We start from the raw sequence: 20,000 nt of genomic DNA, 5'->3' as shown, positions 1-20,000 counted from the left end.
AATCCATATTAGTTTTTTTTTTCCTTTACTTTTGTGTGTGCATGTGTGTTCTGTTAAGCACATCAGTACAAGTCAGTCTTGGCCTTTTATTTAAGGCAACGCTCGAAGTAAGTGGAACCAATATAGCCACCCCGCATGGACCGCTGCACATTCTGTTCAAACAGGCGTCTGTTATTTTGAAGCACCTCTGCTGCCTCCTTGTTAAGGGGATCTTCAGGATTTGGTTCCTAAACAATAAAAAAAGTCTCAGATTAAATAATAAAAACCAAGTTACACGCTCTTGCACCTTTACAAATTCAAGTGAAATACAATACATTTAAATATCAGTTATAACTTCAGCAATTCTCTAGTTGCAGAAAATTTCCCTTTTACCTTTTTGCAAACACCTTCACAAAGGGGAAACTGCTTCAATTACCTTTGCATAAAATGTCAGCATAATTCTGCTGGTAGGAGAGATGTAATGCTCAGGAATCACCATACATCTTGGAACCTTAAACTGTACACTTGTCAAAGATGCAATGGCTTTTCACATCCACCTTGGATATTACATAATTTTCTGAAGGTTTCTTGCATGACAATAATACTGCTTCAGTGTGAGAATGTGCCCTTATACTAATACACTACCTGGAAACATATTCAGTGTCCCCATATAAATACACTGCTTGATAACTTATTTTGTCATTCCATACAGAAAACTACAAAAAGTGTGAATTTAGTAAGTGAATAGTGCAAACACTAAATCAGCAGCATATAATTATAAACAGGCATCACATTTTTGATACAAATGCAAATCCAAATTCAAGTGGTTATAGCTATAATACAACACTCCACTCTCCCTAAAGACAAGTTATTTACTCATTGCAATAGGGTCCATCCTCATCAGGCAGGATTGAAACTCAGTCAGCTTGACATATAAAAATGTTTCCCAGGCTACGTAGCCCCGACCCTTTATCAACAATGCATTGTAAAAGTCGCCTTTCCAGTTCTCATGCATGCCACTCAGAAGTGGAGTACTAAAAAAAGCATCAAATCTTTCAGTCTATGCCTAGCATGAGGCTGGGGTAAAGGTAAATAAGCTACATTAAAGATGGCTTTCCTTGTCCAGATAATACATCCATCTTAGGAGCTTACCACAACTGTGGGCATTTTGAGTACATTTACTGTTGCAGTTTTTATCCAGGGATATTCCTGCCCAAAGGTCAGCCCAATTTCCAGAGTTGTACATTTACCCAGTAGATTTGTTAGACTCTCTCTCCCACAGAGACACAGATATCTATGGTTTAAGAGGGGTGCTGGCTGACACCATCTTCACATCTTTCTTGTTCTGGTTATGCCATAGGGCAGTCCCAAGCATCAGAACATGAATGGACCCAGAAAGGGGTGCTCCAACCCATGACAAGTAGGCCTACACTAGAGGTCCCCAATTTGCCTCTCAGCTGTTGAGCACAAATTGAGGGGGGGGCGCTTGTATGAAGACCACATATAATGCGGTGAACAGGGAAGGAAAATGGAATCTGGTGTGTAACAATGAATGTACTTGAAAATTTGCAACTGTGGTAAGTTTCTAACACAACAGTGCTGTGTTCATTGTGCAATTCACTACTGCAACCCTCACCTGTGGGATAACTCCCAGCACTAATCTAATGGGGTGTTGACCTAGTTGGGAACATCTTAGGAGAGCAGACTTTGTAAGACAGCAAAGACAGAACAGTGCCATAACTCTAGTAGGACCTCCAAGGTTATACTTTCCAAAAGCATAGACAGAAGACCATGTAGCTGTTTTGAAAATTGCTTGGGATCAGACTCGGTCAAAGTAGGCTGCTGTAGCTCTTGTAGAATGTGCCTCAACATTGCCCTGGCACAGACTTAGCAGAGGAGCAACAGCAGACAGTGTGCTAGCCATTTGGGTAAGGCCAGTCTGCTGACCTCTGCTCACTGTCCTTTACAAGAGTAATGAAAAGTTCCGTTTTTCTGAATTTCTTTGTTTTATGGGGATAAAATCTGAGCTGCGTATATCTAGGATATGCAAAACTCTAGTGAGGTGAATGGCCTAATTCAAAGGAATCTGACTATCTTGGAAATAAAGGCATGTCTGGTATGCAGGGTCCACCCTATCCTTATGGACTCCACCCCCCCCTGGACAAAGAAGCCCTCCAGCAGGAACTAGCACTTCTAAATTTAAATTAAATGCTAAAAAATGGGACGGTTGCATTTGGCAGACATAGCACTGACAATACCCCACTTCAAAATGAAGATGTAGTTAGAGATCTGGAACCTTCTATGATCACCATATATCAACTGTTGTCAGGAAATCTGACTTGGCTCAGCATGTTGCTAAAGGAATGTTATACAGATAAAAAGATGTTATTGCCTCCCTTTATATTCACCACTGATCCAACCAATTATGGAATACAAAGACCCTTCTGTGTTGTACATAGCCAAACATATCAAACAACTGTAAAGATATCAGAGGTTCCTAACAAAATCACTAAGCTACAAAAAAACTTTAAGTACTTGCTCTCCTTGTGTCTTGTAAGCTCCTCAAAAAAAGTTACGTACTCACCATAACGTTCCATCTTTGTTGTCCATTTTCATTCTTCAACAGTTGGGCTTGGATCCAGCTCTCCGATTCAACTTAGCCATTTTAACTTGTGGCCGCCAAAAACTCAAACTCCTCCTCCCTTGAACATAACACACCGGCCCCTAACATACCTCAGATCTTGTTTGCTGGTTGACAAAGTATTAATATACTGTGCCTGATAGAAGAAGCCATATCTGGAGCTCAACATAAAAGGACAGTGCTATCCTTATAAGCTCTTGTTCTTCCAGATATCAAATGGGAAAAAGGTTGGAGGTTGGTGAGTGGGGAGTTGACGAATGAAAATTGACACAGATCAAATGTTATGGTGAGTACATGACTTCTTTATCTGATGTCAATTTTCATTCATTCCTCAACAATTGGGACAGAGTCCCCAGTTACCTAAAATCCCAGGTCAAATCTAAAGGTTTGGTAAGGAGAGACCCACCTTGTTGTAGACAAGATTTATACAGTTAGCCATCTAGCTAAAGTTGCCTTTGCACTGATTTGCCCAATTTAGAATCTGCAAAGGAAAACAAATAATTGAGCCATCTAATTTCTTTTGCTCTATGCAAGTAAAAATGTAATTGTTTGTGAACATCCAATAAGTGCAACATATATTCACCTTTGTTTGCAAATTTTGGAAAGAAAAAGTACAGTTTTGTACATGTACCATAAATGTAGATGTGTATTCACTGTTGCAGTCCTACCATATGGGTTATCCAGCTCCCGGCAGCCCTCAGCCAGCCTGAATACCAGAGTCCTTGGTATATGACGTCGGTGGTACACTGATGCCAGAACGTTATGTATAATGGGAGGCGGCCAATGCCATTTCCAGTTTTTCTTGCCTTAACTATCAGCAGCCCCCAAAAGAGGCCAATCCAGGAAGAAAACACCCTGGGAAAAATCCATCCAAAAAACAACATAAGCAGTCTGTGCCTTAGGAAACCAAGGGGGAATGGAGGGTGGGAAATCAGGACTGCAACAATGAATACACTCGAACATCTACATTTATGGTAAGTGTACACAACTGTACTATGTTCGTGTTTCACTGTTGCAGTCCTAACATATGGGTCGATTCCCAAAGCCCAGGAAGAAAACAAAAGGGGGAAGGAAGAATCACAGATTAAGGATTGGTAAAGGAGACCTTGCAAAACTGCAGAGGCAAAACCAGCCCTAGACTTAGGAAACAAAGATAGGTTGTAATGCTTTATGAAAGTATGGACAGAAGACCAAGTGGCTGCTTCTAGAATGTCCTTAGTAGGCAAACCTCTCAAAAAAAGCTGCAGAAGTAGAGGCTGCTCTACCAGAATGGGTCCCAATACTCTGGGGGGGGGGGGGTCCTTTCCATGCTGCAGGTAACAAAAGTGAATACAATGAGCAATCCATTTTGAGATGGTTTGTTTGGAAATCGCTTTACCCTAAGCCCCAGGAGCAAAACTAACAACTGCTGAGACCTCCGAAAGGGTTTAGTCCCATTTAAGTAAAATCTCAACTGTCTGTGCACATCAAGGGAGTACAGAATACTTTCCCCTTTATTCTGGGGGTTATTGAAGAATGTAGGCAGATGAATAGACTGGTTAAGTGTCAGACTGGAAACCACCTTAGACAAAGGCGGGATTAGTTCTCAAAGAAACCTGGTCTGTATGAAAACTAATGAAAGATTCTACTGCCATTATGGCTTGCAGCTCGAAACTCTTTGGTGGAAGTAATAGCCAAAAGAAAAGCAGTCTTCCATGAAAGGAACTTTAAGTCTGCAGATGCAACAGGTTCAAAGGGAGGAAGAGTAAGCTTCTCCAGGACAAGATCCCAAGCAGGAGTAGGAGCTCTTCTGGGAGGTCTAAGATTGCTAGCTCCCCCTCAGGAACTGTTTCATCAAGGGGTGTGAAAAAATTGGTTGCTCAAAAGAACAATGAGCAGAAATTACTGAAGCATGAATCTTAACTGATGAAAAGGAAAGTCCACAGTTAAGCAAACCTGCTAGATAATCGAGAATGAGGGAAAGAGAAGGTTGGGAGTACTCCTCTCCTTTAGTCTGAATCCAAGAGCAAAATCTCTTCCATTTATCTGCATAGGATTTCCTGGTGCTAGGCCTCCTGAAGAACTTCAACCACCTGCTGGGAAAGATTTAAAGTATTAGCCAGGCAGTTAAATGCAGAGTTTGAAGATGAGGATGAAGAAACTTTCTCCCTTCCTGAACCAACAGATCTGTTACCAGGGGAAGATGCCAAGGCTGAGCTTGGGAAAGCCTCCAAAGAAGGGGATACCAATGCTGTCTGGGCCAATCTGGTGCCACAAGAATACCCTTAGGTTTTTCATTCCTTATCTTTAGCAGCACTCTGGGAAGAGGCAGAGGGGGAAAGCATAAATTGAGAGTTGTGTCCATGGGAAGGACAAAGCGTCCACTTTCCATGCTTTGTCGTGAAACTCCCTGGTGCAGAAGGTTGGAAGGAGATGATTGGTGTGAGAGGAGAAAGGATCCACCTGAGGAATGCCCCAATGCAGAGTGATGCGATGGAAAATGATCTTGGTTCAGTTGCCACTCGTGAGGATCCAGAACATGCCTGCTCAATTGATCTGCCAAGGAGTTCAGCCTCCCTGGAAGATACTGGGCTATGAGATGTATGCCCATGGAAGCTGCTAAGGACCATAGTTTCATGCTGTCTCTGTGTGAAGGGTAAGAGCGAGTCCCCCCCTGCTTGCTGATGTACTACATGACTATGGTGGTCAGTCCTGATCAGAAGAGTCCCAGGGTAGAGTAGGTCCTTGAAAGCCAGCAAGGCCTGCTGCACTGCCATCAATTCTTTTAAGTTTGTGTAAATGAATCTGTTGGATGCCCCTGCCCTTCCAGATGTGCCCCCCAAATGCATAATCTGAGGTGTCTGTGGTGAGAGTCTGGTTGGCAGGTGGTGGTCGGAAAGGCAGACCCTTGTTCTGAGAACAGGCTGTCGTCCACCAGAGAAACTCCCTTTGTAGACAGGGAATGAGGAAGATTCTTGAGGTACCACTGAAGTTTTCTCATATGCAGCCTTGCATATGGGAACATCAGGATACATGAAACCATGAACCCGTGCTTGCAGGAATTGCCTTGCAGAGAGCTGGGTCATGCTTGCCAAGTCCTTGAAATAAGCAGATATTGTTTGTCTTGAGGGAGGAATACCATCTGGGTGGCTGTACTCAGACTCGCTCCCAGGAAAACAATCTGCCTTGTAGGAACCAACTGACTTTTTCTCGAGTGTGTAACCCAAAGAAGTCAGAATGTTCTTCACGAAGTCCAAATCCTTTAACTGTTCTGGGGAGATTGCTTGAATGAGACAGTCGTCCAGGTAAGGATAAATTTGAATGTTCCTTTGCCTGCAAAAAGCAACAGCTGGCACCAGGCACTTTGTGAAAACTCTGGGAGCAGTAGATAAGCCAAAGGGCAGCGCAGAGAACTGGAAGTGTTGCTCCCAATCCCTGAAACAGAGAATCTGCCTGCAACTTTCCCTTATTGGGATGTGCAGATAAGCATCGAGATCCAAAGTTACCAGCCATGAATCCTTGTCCAACATTGGCAGTAACTGTTGAAGAGTGAGCATCTTGAACTTGGGAATCACCAGAAATTTGTTTAGAATAGACATATCTAGAATAGGGTGCCAGGTTTCCCCTTTTTGGGTACCAGAAAAAGTCTAATAAAAACCTAGGCCTGCCTGATTTGTAGGAACTGGCTCTATAGCCCCCATAGCCAGTAGAGAAGAAATTTGATTCTCTACCTCTGCCCTGAGAGATCTGGGAATGTCTGGGTAACCCTGTAGAACAGGGAAGGCGTGAAAAAACTTGTAACCTTGGTTTACTATGTTGAGTACCCATTTGTAGTCTGTGATGGTTTACCATACCCCTGCGAAACTGGCTAACCTTCCCCTCAAAGGAAACCCTGGGACCACAGAGGTAGGCACAAGAAGATCGGAGTCGTGGAGAATGCTTGCTCTGGGAAGCTGGCTTAGAACTCCCTGATTTAGCAGAAGGATGCCACTGTTTAGTCCTTTGAGGGGCAGAAGCCTGCCCTCTGAAAGATCTGAAACCCCTAAGCCAGGATCAGGGAAAGACCAGTTCTTGGAAGGATAATGCCTACTAAACAGAGGAGGCTGAACCTAAAGGAAATCTTTTACAGCTTGCATAGATTTCGCCTTATAGTACCCGCGGTGGTGCTGCGGTAGCATTGTCTCCTCACAGTAAGATGCTGTCCAGTTCGATTCTCAGCTAGAGCGTTTTCTGCGTGCAGACATGAGTCAATGAACGTACCTTCGTTGAAGGTTGTACGTCAGGACTGGTAACTCGGCACGTAAAAATCAACTACCAATCATTAGCGGACCGGAGTTCCGCTGTGGCGACCCCTAACCGGGAAAAAGCCGAAAGACAACATAGATTTCGCCTTATCCTCCAACTTTTTCAGTACCTCCTCAGCCTGGTTACCAAAAAGGTTGACTTTGTGCAAAGGAACATCCAGCAATTTGGATTTTACAGGTTAAGAAAGAGGTTGCTCCCTAAGCCAAGCATGCCTTCTAATAACGGAACCAGTGGCTGCTGCTCTGCAGGAAGCCTCTGAGGTGTCAAAACCACAATTCCCGGATCCTCCTCTTAGACCAAGGGAAATCCTGACTTTCCCACTTAAAGTGCTCCCTAAGAGTATTCAAAGTATCCCCAAAGGAAAAATCTTCTGGAGGGGAGGCAGAGGGAATAGAATCCTCAGCATCAGAATCCTCAAAGCCAGAAAAAAGTTGAGAATTTCCTTCCTCACCAGCAGAAATACTGGAGACCTCAGAATCTGATTCAGACAAAACATCAGGAGACAATTCCCTAGCCCTCTTGAAAAGGGGGGGGGGGGGTGAGCCCTTAAGGGTAAGATCATCACCAGCCATTTTTAAATACTGGGACTGAGGCACAGGAGAGGAAGCAGACGCCCACTTGTGGGTAGGTTTGCAGCTGAAAGGTTTGCTAGAAATCTGGAGGGACTTGGGAGGCCTAGCAACTGCAGAAATCTGAGCTAAGGTAGTTGGTCTGGCTCTGGTCTCTTGTCGAATAGGGCGTCAGAAGCCGGTGTCTACATAGCGGCTCCGGACCCATCTGAGGCGGCAACAGGCGGAGGGTCTGAAGACAAGATGGCAGCCTGTGGCGTGAAGGACTCCGTAAAAGTCTCAGCAGAGGCCTGCAGCTGAAAATCTGCTAACTGCAGGGGCTGCAAAAGCGCCTCAATAGATATCGCTGGGCCGACCAATTTCACAGGTGCGTCGTCAACAGCTTTAATCCTAGGCCAGTCACGGTCCTTGTCCTTGCATTTCCTAGGTATATCCGAAGTCGGGAGACCAGAAGACGCCATACCGACGAACTTAGGCCAGACTCCGAAATGCTTACATAAAATCTTAGCTCTACGGCGTACAGTACGTGGGTTGAAGGAAGCACAGAGATCACGGGACGTCGTGCTCAAGGCCCAAACAAGTTATAAAATAGAAATCATGGTACGGAAGTTTTCCACAGGCAAGACAGTTAACTATCTGACATTTGTTAAAGCAAGATAAGAGGATCCCAACAGGGTACTTATCTGAAGGAGTCTTCAACTTGGTAGTCTGAATGCAGAAACATGGTAAACGGCCAACTGACACTAGTGCGAATTGCATCTGCTTCAGGCTCCACGGCAAAAAAGACTGGGAATGGCATCGGCCGCTCCCTTTATACCGGACGTCCTGACATCAGTTTACAACAGACGGCAGCCGACATCATATACCAAGGACTCTGGTATTCGGGCCGGCTAAGGGCCACCAGGAGCAGATAATTTGTGTTAGGACTGCAACAGTGAAACACTAAGAACATCTGGCAGATAAATGGACCGGTTGATGTTAGATTCAGACACCACCTTAGGAAGGAATGAAGGACTGGTTTGTAATTGTACTCTATCCCTATGAAAAATCAGGTAGGGAGGTTTAGAAAACTATGCTTGAAGTTTTGATTCTTCTAGCAGAGAAAAATAGTCTTCCAGGTCTGAAACTTAAGATCACATTTTGCTGCTGGCTCAAAGTCAAGTCCCATAGGGGAGCTGGATTTTATAGGAGGTCTCAAAAGGGTACCTCTCAAGAAGGCCTTGCAAAGCTTAGATGAAGCCAATGTGGAGTTCTCAAATCCACTGGGAAAATCAGAGATAGCTGCTAACTGAACTCTAATGGTCAAAGAGCTAGTGCCTTCATTGAAAATTGCTGCCAAAACACAAGGACACTTTGTATAAGGGCTGAAAAGGGGTCAAAATGTTTCCGAAGCTCCCCAAAAGAAATTTCTTCCATTTACTTCTGTAAAGTTTTCTTGTAGATGCTTTATGGGAAGAAAAAAGTATACGATGGACAGGGGACTAGAGCATGGGCTGTCTGGCTACTAAAAGAAGTGGAGAAACCACGCTGTCAGCTTTATGTTTGAAATATCTGGGTGAATCATGCCTGTTGGGTGACAGGTCTGGAATCAGATCCAGAATTTTAGGTGGGTAAATTAGAGGAGGCCAAAGAAAGGGGAATCAAATCTGTTGAGGCTAGTAAGGTGCAATGATGATTTTGGTCTTCAACCAGAAAGCTTTCTGCAGAAATTTGGGGATCAAGGGAGTCAGGGGATAAGCATAGAGGAAACCAGGGGGCCTCTCGTGTAAGTAGAGCTTCTGTCACGGATTCCCCGGATGGGGAATTAGGGCAAAGAAGCTGCTACACTTGTTTAGGGGAGATGCAAATAGGTCACAGCAAGGCTGGCCCCATTGGCAAAAAATCATTTCTGCCATTTCCATGTAGAGACACCACTTGTGAGGTAGTAGTATGGACCTGCTCAACTTGTCTGCTATCACACTGGACTTCCCTGGAATGTGCACCATCAGAAAATGGTTGGATGAGCTCACCCACTGCCACACACAGCTTCTCGACACAAGGGGTGAGACCTGGTTCCTCCTTGTTTGTTGATGTACCAAATTAGACATAGTTAGTCTTAATAGCAATAATCCCAAAAAGGAGAGCGTCTTGGAAGGCCTGCAACACTAATCGTTGCTGTCATTTTCAGGACACTGATATGCGTACTGACCTCTTTGGGGACCCCCCCAATCTGGGATGCGTCCATGATCACTATGGCCTTGGGCTGAGGGAAAATGAAAGGATGGCCTTGTAGAACCTGATCTACCATCCAGTGAAGAATTCCTATGTAAAACCTTGCTAGAGGAACTAGGTCTATAGCCACCAGAATCAATCCCAAGGCCAGTAGAATCAACAGGGCTGAGATTGTGGTACTGTGAATTATTTTTCTGACTTGGGATCTGATCTGTACTCTTGAGAGGGTTAGAGAAGCTGTCCATGGTGAAAAATGCTCCTATGAATTCCAATATTTGAGACTATTCAACTGAATTGTGGTAATTTATAGAAATCACCAGATGGGAGCAAGTCTGGAATACCTGATCTCGTGCTCTTATTAGCAGGTGCCTGGTTTGGCCAGTAATGAGCCAGTTGTCCCAAGTAAGGAAAAGTACAATTGTGTACCTACCATAAATGTAGATGTTACAGTGTATTCACTGTTGCAGCCATTACAATTGGGTTATCCTGCTGGCAGGCTACCGGCCTGAATTCCAAAGTCCTGGTCCGGCATCGGTTGCTGTCGCCTACTCCCAGACGTCAGTGCGCCAGAGGTATAAAAGATGCAGCAGATGCCATTTTAGTCAGTTTTTCTTGCCCCAGATGTCAGGTGCCCCCAAAAGTGTATGCTAATTTATGCCAATAAACATGCATGCAGTAAAGTCAAACTATCTTCATCTACAAGCAAATACACCACATAGGTTGTATAGAATAGAGAAATACAGATAAGCCCCAGCAAAGGAAAGGGGGATGGTGGGTAACCTGGACTGCAACAGTGAATACACTCCAACATCTACATTTATGATAGGTACACAACTGTACTATGTTTGTGTTTCACTGTTACAGTCATTACAATTTGGTAGAATCCCAAAGCTAAGGTTGGGCGGCTGGGGCTAAATAGGATTAGGAGAGGCTATGAGGCCCTGCAGAACTGCAGTGGCACAGCCTGCTCTGGATTTAGAGTAGAGAGGTAAGTGATGGTGCTTTGTAAAAAAGTGTGCACTGAACTCAAAGTTGCAGCCTCTAAGATGTCTTTGGTTGGAACTCCTCTGAGGAAGGCTGCTGCTCTGGTTGAATGTGGCCTAATGCCCTAAGGCACTGATTTGCCATGCTGTGAATAGCAGAAACGAATGCAGTGGCCTATCCATTTTGAAATAGTCTGCTTTGAGATAGCCTTTCCTTGTGATCCTGCAGCATATGCCACTTGAAGTTGTTCAATCTTTCTGAAAGTGTTGGTCCTGTCCAAGTAGAAGCGCAACTGCCTGTGAATGTCCAGAGAATGCAGAAGTCTCTCACCCTTATTCTGTGGGTTTGGATAAAAGGTAGGCAAATTAATTGTTTGATTCAGGGTCACACTGGACACTGCCTTACGCATAAATGTGGGGTTTGTCCTCAGAGAAACCCTGTCCTGATGGAAAATGATAAAAGTTTCCAGTGTCATGAGTGCCTGTAACTCAGACTAGTCTTGCAGAGGTTATTGCTAGGAGCAGAGCTGTTTTCCAGGATAAGAATTTTATATCAGCTGTAGAGGCTGGCTCAAACGGAGACAGTGTGAGTTTTTCCAATACATAATTTAGGTCCCATGCTGGTATTGGTGCTCTCCTTGGAGGTCTTATGTTTTTGGCCCCTCTGAGGTATTGCCTTAGTAATGGATGAGAAAAAATAGGCGGTTCTGTATTGTAATGAGCCGAAATGGCAGAGGCATGAATTTTAATTGATGAAAAGGATAGTCCTTTGTCCAGCATCTCAGTTAAATATTGCAAAATCTGAGGAATATCTGGTAGAATAGTGTCAACTCCTTGTACCTGGTTCCAAGCACAGAATCTCTTCCATTTTTCTGCATAAGATTTTCTGGTGCTAGGCCTCCTGGCCTCCAAAATAACATCCATCACTGCTTTAGAGAGATGCGTTTTTGAATGGTCACATTATCTGCCATGCTGCCAGATTTAAGGTCCTGAGTTGGCTGTGCAGGATCGGTTTTGTTTTGTCAATAAGTGAGGAATTTGAGGTCATGCCCAGGCTGAGACAAGTTCTTTAGGATTGGGTACCAGTGCTGGCGTGGCCAGTTTGGGGCAATCAGTATCATTTTTGGCTTCTCTTGTCTGACCTTTAGGAGTACCCTTGGGAAGGAGAGGCAGTGGGAGAAAGGCATATACTGTCAAGTTTTTCCAGCTGAAAGACAGGGCATCCACTTTTCATGCTTGCTTGTGGTAAGTCCTTGTGCAGAATCTCTGTAGTTGGCAGTTGTGAGGGGAGGCAAATAGGTCTATGTCCGGGCATCCCCATTTCCTTGTTATCATGCTGAAGACTTGTGGATCCAATTTCCACTCGTGGGGATCCATTAGATTTCTGCTTAGTTCGTTTGCCAGAGAATTTATCTTTCCTGGCAGGTATTGTGCTTGCAGATGTACTTGGTAAGTCAATGCTGTGTCCCACAAAGTCATGGCTAATCTGCAGAGGGGGGTAGGAATGTGCGCCTTCCTGCTTATGTACCACATGACTGTAGTATTGTCCGTCTTTACCAATAGTTGTCCTGGATGAAGTAGATCCTTGAAGGCTGTCAGGGCATTTTGAACAGCTAGCATCTCATTTTGATTGATATGTAGATGCATTTGGCTTGCAGGCCATGTGCCCTGAATACATCTTCCTGCCATATGTGCCCCCCCCCGGCATAATCTGATGCATATGTTGTTAATGTCTGCCTGGCTGTGGGTAAAGTGAAAGGCTGTCCCTTGTGGTGACATGCCTTTGCCCACCATCGAAACTCCTGTTGCAGGCAGGGAATAAGGGTAATTATTGTTTCCAGGCTGTGGCAATGTTGAGTCCAAACACTTTTTAGATACCACTGTATTTTCCTCATATGCAGTTTTGCTTATGGAATTAGCAGAATGCAGGATGCCATCAAGCCCAATGCCTGCAGAATTTTTCTTGTAGCTAACTGGGTCTTTGTTGCCAACATTTCGAAATAAGTACTCAGTTGTCTTTGTCTGGCGTGAGAAGCCATTTGGGCAGTTGTATTTAAGCTTACACCCAGGAATATTATCTCTTGCGAGGGTACTAGTTTTGATTTCTTTTCATTTACTGTGTACCCTAGGCATGTTAGTAATAATTTTTACAAACGCCAGATGCTGTTGTAGAATGTCCTTGTTCTCTGCTTGAATAAGACAGTTGTCCAAGTAAGGATATATTTGCATTCCTCTGTCTGCAAAATGCAATTACTGGTGCCTGGCATTTTGTGAAGACCCTGGGCGCAGTAGATAAGCCAAAATGCAGTGCAGAGAATTGGTAGTGCATTGAGCCAGCTATAAATCTGAGGTATCTTCTGCACGAGTGTCTGATTGGGGCATGCAGGTATGCCTCTTTTAGGTGTAAAGTCACAAGCCATGCCTTCTTGCCCAGCAAGGGCAGAAGCTGCTGCAGAGTCAACACTTTGAATTTCGGAATATCCAGAAATGTGTTTAGAATAGACAGGTTCAGTATTGGTCTCCAGGCATTGTCCTTTCTGGGCACCAAGAACAGTCTTGAGTAAAATCCTAGTCCCTGCTCTTGCTGTGGTACTCGCTGAATGGCCCTCATGTCCATGAGGGATGAAACTTGTTTTTGTGCCTCTGCCCACTGATTGTGTGGCAGGTCTGGCATTCCGTTTGCCCTTGGCAGGGTGTGAAAATAGAACCTGTAGCCTTCTGACACTATGTTCAGGACCCATTTGTCTTGGGTGACAATGTGCCAATTTTGTGAAAAACGTGCTAGATTTCCCCCTAAAGGAGCTGCCAGAAGGTAAGTGCTTGGTGCTGGCAGGGGAAAGTCATTGAGACTGTTTCCTGTATGGCTGCGATTTATCTTCTCCGCTTTTGGAGGTAGAAGCACCCCATTGTTTAGACCTATATGGGCCCTGGGGCTGGGATCTGCTCTGGGGCATCTGTATCTGCCTCTTTATGGCCTGACACTGGAAAGGACCAATTCTTTGCAGGCCAGTTCCTGCTAAATTGGGGAGGTTGTACCTGTAAGAAATCCTTGACTGTTTGCATTGATTTAGCTTTGTCCTCCATTTTCTTCAACACCTCTTCTGCTTTAACACCAAACAAGGTATCATGCTGTAATGGAGCATCTAATAATTTAGCTTTAACATGATCAGGCAGATTCTGTTTCTTTAACCAAGCATGCCTCCTAACGACAGAACCCATAACATCGGCCCTGCAGGAGGCCTCCAGAGAATCAAAACCACATTGCAAAGTATGCTTTCCCACTTGTTCAGCTGTATGCAATAAATCCTGCATTTCTTTTTCTATACACTCAGAATTTGTCAACATTTTCTGTTTAAGTAGAGAACTAAGATATTGCTGATATTTAAGCATATGAAATAGGCCCTAACAGCCAAGGTAGAAGTGTAAATCTTTTTCCCCCCATCTGTCCAGGGCCCTTGAATCCCTATCAGAGGGGATAGGGTTTTTGCAGTGGACGTCTTGACCCCTTTGGGACCCTGAGATATAGTTTCTGGGTCAGCTGCTGGGTTTTTATAAAGAAATTTATGTGAATCAGGAACCTTGTAGTATCTGTCTGGCTTAACAGGAGCTGGTGGTAGAGAGTCAGGAGTGAGACTGGACTCCATAAATACATCTACAATGTCTAAAACAGGAGGAATAGCAAGGGGCCTGTGCTGAGTTAGTAAAAGAAAATCGGAGCCTTTTCTTAGATTCTGAGTAATCTTGGCTCTCCCAATGGAAATGCTCCCTCATAGTACGCAGGGTCTCATCAAAAGAATAATCCTCAGGAGGAGAGGCTGAAGGGATAGATTCTTCAGCATCAGAATCCTCATAGAGAGGAAGAGAGTATTCCTGTTCAGAAGAGGAATCAGAGGAAATGGAAACCTGACCTGAAGATTCATATTCTGTCAATTGCCTAGGTCTCTTATCAGGAGGGGGATGGGAACCCATGATTCAAAGTAATTAGTTCTTCGGCCATTTAAAGCATCTGTTTTTTAGACATGGAGGCCCGTCCAGGGGAATGTTGTACTTGTTTCTTTGTCTTTAGAGGTGCTTTAGTCTTTGCCTTTGAAGCTGAAGTCGTTTTCACATGTAACTGTGTAGGTCTGAAAACACCCTCAGAAGCTGATGCCTGCTCAGCGGCTCCAGACCCATCTGAGGGAATAGTTTCAGAGGGTCCAATACCTTGAGTTTCCAGCGGCCTAGTCGGCTCCACGTGGGAGTCGGAAGCGGCCTGTGGCTCTAAGGTAGTGGGCGTCAGGGGCTGCAAAAGCGCCCGAGAACCGGCGACTGGCCTAGTTGAAGCCTCATCGGTTTTGGACCTCGGATGCCTGTCCTTTTCTTTGTCTTTGCGTTTTTTTAAAAATTCCAGTAGTCGGCTGTTCCGACGGCATTATATAATTGAATCTTCTGCCAAAATAATGAAATGCAAAATCGTACAGACGCTTAGTGCGTTGGTTAAATCTAGCACAAAACCGACAACTAGCAACGTCCTGTTCAGGGCCTACACCAGGAATACAGCAAGAATGAAAGTCCTTATGAAGTATTTGCTTCCCACAAGAAATACAATTATTAAATCGTAACAAATTTCCACCACAGCAAGTCCAAGGATGCAGGGACACCAAACAGGAAGTTTTAATTCTTTTATTCCAAAACGACAACCACAGACTTTAGGAATTCCAAATAACTTTGGTAATTTTGGAAACTTCACACTGAGATAATCAAACTCATCCTCATTTATAGCCCCCTGATACATTGCATCCAATAGATATAAATCAATTTTGCTATATGCCCTATTAATTTCATGTCTTGACACCCTACTATAAGTGTCTTCATCACCTAACATCTTCATGATGATCCCACTATTTATTTATTGTCGTTGGTTTACCAGGATAGTCCATTGGGCCTTAAAGAACCCGTTTTCAATTGAGTCCTGGGGAGAAAAGCTCCAACAGAATGTATTTTCAACATTTAACAGTAACAATTTTTATACAGAGAGTTATTAATAATTATGTATACTAAAAAGTAGAACTAATCACATTTAGAAAAGCAACCATAACAGTTAATAGAATAAGAAGAAACCAGATGACCATCCCGCCCCCTTTATCGGGGCGCATACATCTGTAATCATTAGTCACAGTTAGTTCATAGATGACCTTTCTCTCATTGACAGATAAATTATCATGCATCTGCTTTTGTTGTGCACATATTCTCCTAAAATCACGTTCAACCATTTGTTCAAATACATTTATATCAACATTTGTGGGAGGCATAAAAGTACTTTTCCTTTTCATAACTGTTGTGTCAGCTTTGGAATCAAAAATTCCTGTCCTCAAACCTGGAGTTGAAAAATACAAGTGGAGGTTTAATTTCCTCGTATACAACTTTAAATTGACTAACACCTGTGTTATATCCAATCTATAACTCGGAACGAAGCTAGTACCTTTACTAAATAGTTCAAAATGAGCTTCACTGATGATCATGTCAGTATAGTTATATATCGTGAAGCCCCCATTCTTTAACACCTCATGTCTCATTACGGGCTCCTCTTCCCCTGTCTGCAAGCCCCTGTACAAAATCAAATAGCAAGTGCTTATATACCGTCAGGATAAAGACTTTGGAATGCTTATTAAATGCTGCAAATCACTGTAGTGAGCATCAGGAAAAATGGAAGGATACAGTAAGCTGTTAAATTTGCAAATAAGGCAGTTACAATCCCCAAGAGGACGAGGTACATGCAGGAAAAGGGGAGAGGAGTTGCTAGGGGATTTAGTAAAAGTGCTGGTCGAGGAGAACAAGGCACAGCTGGTTGGCAACAATGAGTTGGCAGTGTCCTTCCTGCCTTATCTGATGGTTGCTGCTTCAACTGTAGTGAAGCAGGACACTGGAGAGAAGAATGCCCACACAAGCAAATGCAGTCTCTCCACAATGCCTGGACTGAATGGCAGCCAAATGACAGCAATACTGCATTTCCTCCACCACCTCCTCACACTGGAAGGAGCCAGAAATCACCGTACTGACTATGCCAGGGTAATGAAACAAAAAATTAATTTTGATCCTCTGCTGCCAATAGATCAAAGTGACCCTATGTTAGGGTGGAAAATTTCAAAGGAAATTCCTTTCCTGGTGGACACTGAAGCCACTAGGTCAGTAGTAAAAGTTGTCAGATACCAGCATCAAAGCAAAGTAAAAGCAGTTGGGGTAACAAATGCTACTGTCACACCCTGTTTCACAGCCTATACCCATTTCATTAGGAGCTATTACAGAAAGGCACTCTCTCCTTTTGAGAATGTATGCACCAGTGAACTTGCTAGAAAGAGACCTGTTATGCAAATGAGGTTGCACTATTTACTGTACACCAGAAGGGTGTATTTGAAAGTTTTAACAGAATCAGAGAAGTGTTAGCAGAATTAGCACAAGCCGAGGAACAGCTTGTTGAAAGTATAAAGACTGTAGAAGAACTGTTGCAGCACGTTACTGGTAAATTATGGGCTAATCATGCTAATGAAGTAGATAATCTTCAAAAAGAAAACTGGATCCATCTAAACCTCTCCCTAGAGTTCTGCAGTATACACTGAAACCAAAGGTAGAGCATGGAATTAAACCTGCAATTCAGTCTTTAATGCAATAAGAAATAATAGTGCCAGTTAAATGCCCTTGTAACACTCCTGTATAGAAGCCAAAAAAATACTTATAAATTTGTGGAAGATTTGAGGTATGTAAACAATGCAGTATTACCAACTTTTCCTGTAGTTCCAAAGCCGGCAACAATACTGAATTACACACCACCTACATCAAAATATTTCTCTGTGATAGACCTGTGTTCAGCATTCTTTTCTATACCTATCCACCCTGAAAATCAGTTTGCCTTTACTTGTAAGGGACAGCAGTATACCTGGACACTTACCACAAGGATACACTCGAGCTTCACTTACTTTCTCAAATTCTAAGAAATGATTTGAAGGGTGACATTTCCAGCTGGGTCAGTGTTAATGCAATACACATATTTACAAATGACCTATTCTTTTCAGCACTGTCAACAGGATACACTACACCTTTTAACTATTCTTGCAAAAAAAAAAAAAGGACATAAGGTGTCAAGAAAAAGCTATGGTCATCTCAGGTACATTATATTGGTCATCTGATATCTCAGGGCAGTAGGCAGATGCTACCATCTCTTGCTGAAGCAATAGCTAATGCCCTAAGCCAACTACTCAGCATCAGCTAAGATCCTTCTAGGTATGACAGGATACTGCACACAATGGATTTTAACTATGCATAAATTGCTAAATCCTTGACAAGTCTCAAAACCGGATATAACAGAGCTCCTCCTTGGAATAGCGAGGAAGAAAATTCACTGAAATTTAAAGCAAGCTTTACCTACTGCCCCATCTTTAGGGCTGCTAGATTATGGAAAGACTTTCATTTTATTTTGTCAGAAAAGAAATGGATTTGCTCAGGGAAGGCTTACACAGAGACACGGAGATAACTTTTCCATTAGCTTATTACAGTCCAGCAGTGGACTCTACTGCAAAGAGATTTCCACAATGTTTAAGGGCGCTGGCAGCTGCTGCCATTCTAGGTGACCTTGCACAATCACTGATGCTCAAGCATGATCTTACTGTTGCTGTTCCTCATTCTGCATAATTTCTCTTAACATGAAACTCTCAACTGCATGTGTAACTAAATAAGAACTTACTCTTCTTTCCGCGCGTCTCTGTGTGTGCGCGCGTCTCTGTGTGTGCGCGCGTCTCTGTGTGTGTGCTGTCTCTGTGTAGCTGCGTCTCTGTGTGCGTCTCTGTGTGTGTGTGCGTCTCTGTGTGTGCGTCTCTGTGTGTGCGTCTCTGTGTGTGCGTCTCTGTGTGTGCGTGTCTCTCTGTGTGTGCGTCTCTGTGTGTGCGTGTCTCTGTGTGTGTCTCTGTGTGTGTGTCTCTGTGTGTGCGTGTCTCTGTGTGTGCGTGTCTGTGTGTCTCTGTGTGTGTCTCTGTGTGTGTGTGTGTGTCTCTGTGTGTGTGTCTCTGTGCGTGTGTCTGTGTGTGTGTGTGTGCGTGTCTCTGTGTGTGCGTGTCTCTGTGTGTCTCTCTCTCTGTGTGTGTGTGTGTGTCTCTGTGTGTGCATGTCTCTGTGTGTGTGTCTGTGTGTGTGTCTCTGTGTGTGTGTCTGTGTGTGCGTGTGTGTCTCTGTGTGTGCCTCTCTCTCTGTGTCTCTCTCTCTCTCTGTGTCTCTGTGTGTGTCTCTCTGTGTGTGTCTCTCTCTGTGTGTGTCTCTCTCTGTGTGTGTCTCTGTGTGTGTGGGTGTGTGCGTCTCTGTGTGTCTCTCTGTGTGGGTGTGTGTCTCTGTGTGGGTGTGTGTGTGTGGTGTGTCTCTGTGTGTGTGTGGTGTGTCTCTCTGTGTGTGTGTCTCTCTGTGTGCGTCTCTGTGTGCGTGCGTCTCTGTGTGCGTCTCTTTCTCTGTGTGTGTGTCTCTGTGTGTGTGTCTCTGTGTGTGTCTGTGTTTGTGTGTGTCTCTGTGCGTCTCTCTCTGTGCGTCTCTCTCTGTGCGTCTCTCTCTGTGCGTCTCTCTCTGTGCGTCTCTCTCTGTGCGTCTCTCTCTGTGTGTGTGTGTGTGTCTCTGTGTGTGTGTGTCTGTGTGTGTGTGGTGTGTCTCTCTGTGTGTGTGTGGTGTGTCTCTGTGTGTGTGGTGTGTCTGTGTGTGTGTGGTGTGTCTCTGTGTGTGTGTGTGTCTGTGTGTGAGTCTCTGTGTGTGCGTGTGTCTGTGTGCGTGAGTCTCTGTGTGCGTGAGTCTCTCTGTGTGCGTGAGTCTCTCTGTGTGCGTGAGTCTCTCTGTGTGCGTGAGTCTCTCTGTGTGTGTGTGTGTCTCTCTCTGTGTGTGTGTCTCTCTGTCTCTCTCTGTGTGTGTGTGTGTGTCTCTGTCTCTCTGTGTGTGTGTGTGTCTCTCTGTCTCTGTCTGTGTGTCTCTCTGTGTGTGTCTCTCTCAATGTGTGTCTCTGTGTGTCGACAAGCAAATGCAGTCTCTCCACAATGCCTGGACTGAATGGCAGCCAAATGACAGCAATACTGCATTTCCTCCACCACCTCCTCACACTGGAAGGAGCCAGAAATCACCGCATTGACTATGCCAGGGTAATGAAACAAAAAATTAATTTTGATCCTCTGCTGCCAATAGATCAAAGTGACCCTATGTTAGGGTGGAAAATTTCAAAGGAAATTCCTTTCCTGGTGGACACTGAAGCCACTAGGTCAGTAGTAAAAGTTGTCAGATACCAGCATCAAAGCAAAGTAAAAGCAGTTGGGGTAACAAATGCTACTGTCACAC

The 20,000-nt window shown here is 44.1% G+C and overlaps 1 protein-coding gene across 1 annotated transcript in view; it reads right to left on the bottom strand.

The window, feature by feature from the left end:
- The window catches only part of UBE2M (ubiquitin conjugating enzyme E2 M), an 861,662-nt gene that overhangs the window by 328 nt on the left and 841,334 nt on the right, over window positions 1–20,000 (bottom strand). Inside the window, exon 5 of the mRNA XM_044059596.1 lies at window positions 1–227. This exon is cut by the window's left edge and continues 328 nt beyond it. Within this exon, the coding sequence (XP_043915531.1) occupies window positions 87–227 (141 nt within the window). The 3' untranslated portion in view covers window positions 1–86. The remainder of the gene's footprint in view (window positions 228–20,000) is intronic.

Source organism: Protopterus annectens, chromosome 17.part0 (assembly GCF_019279795.1).
Source record: "Protopterus annectens isolate FY-2018-M chromosome 17.part0, PAN1.0, whole genome shotgun sequence".
NCBI classification, from domain to species: domain Eukaryota; kingdom Metazoa; phylum Chordata; order Ceratodontiformes; family Protopteridae; genus Protopterus; species Protopterus annectens.
The sequence above is the reverse complement of the archived record's forward strand: the minus strand, read 5'-3'. Positions and strand labels throughout refer to the sequence as shown.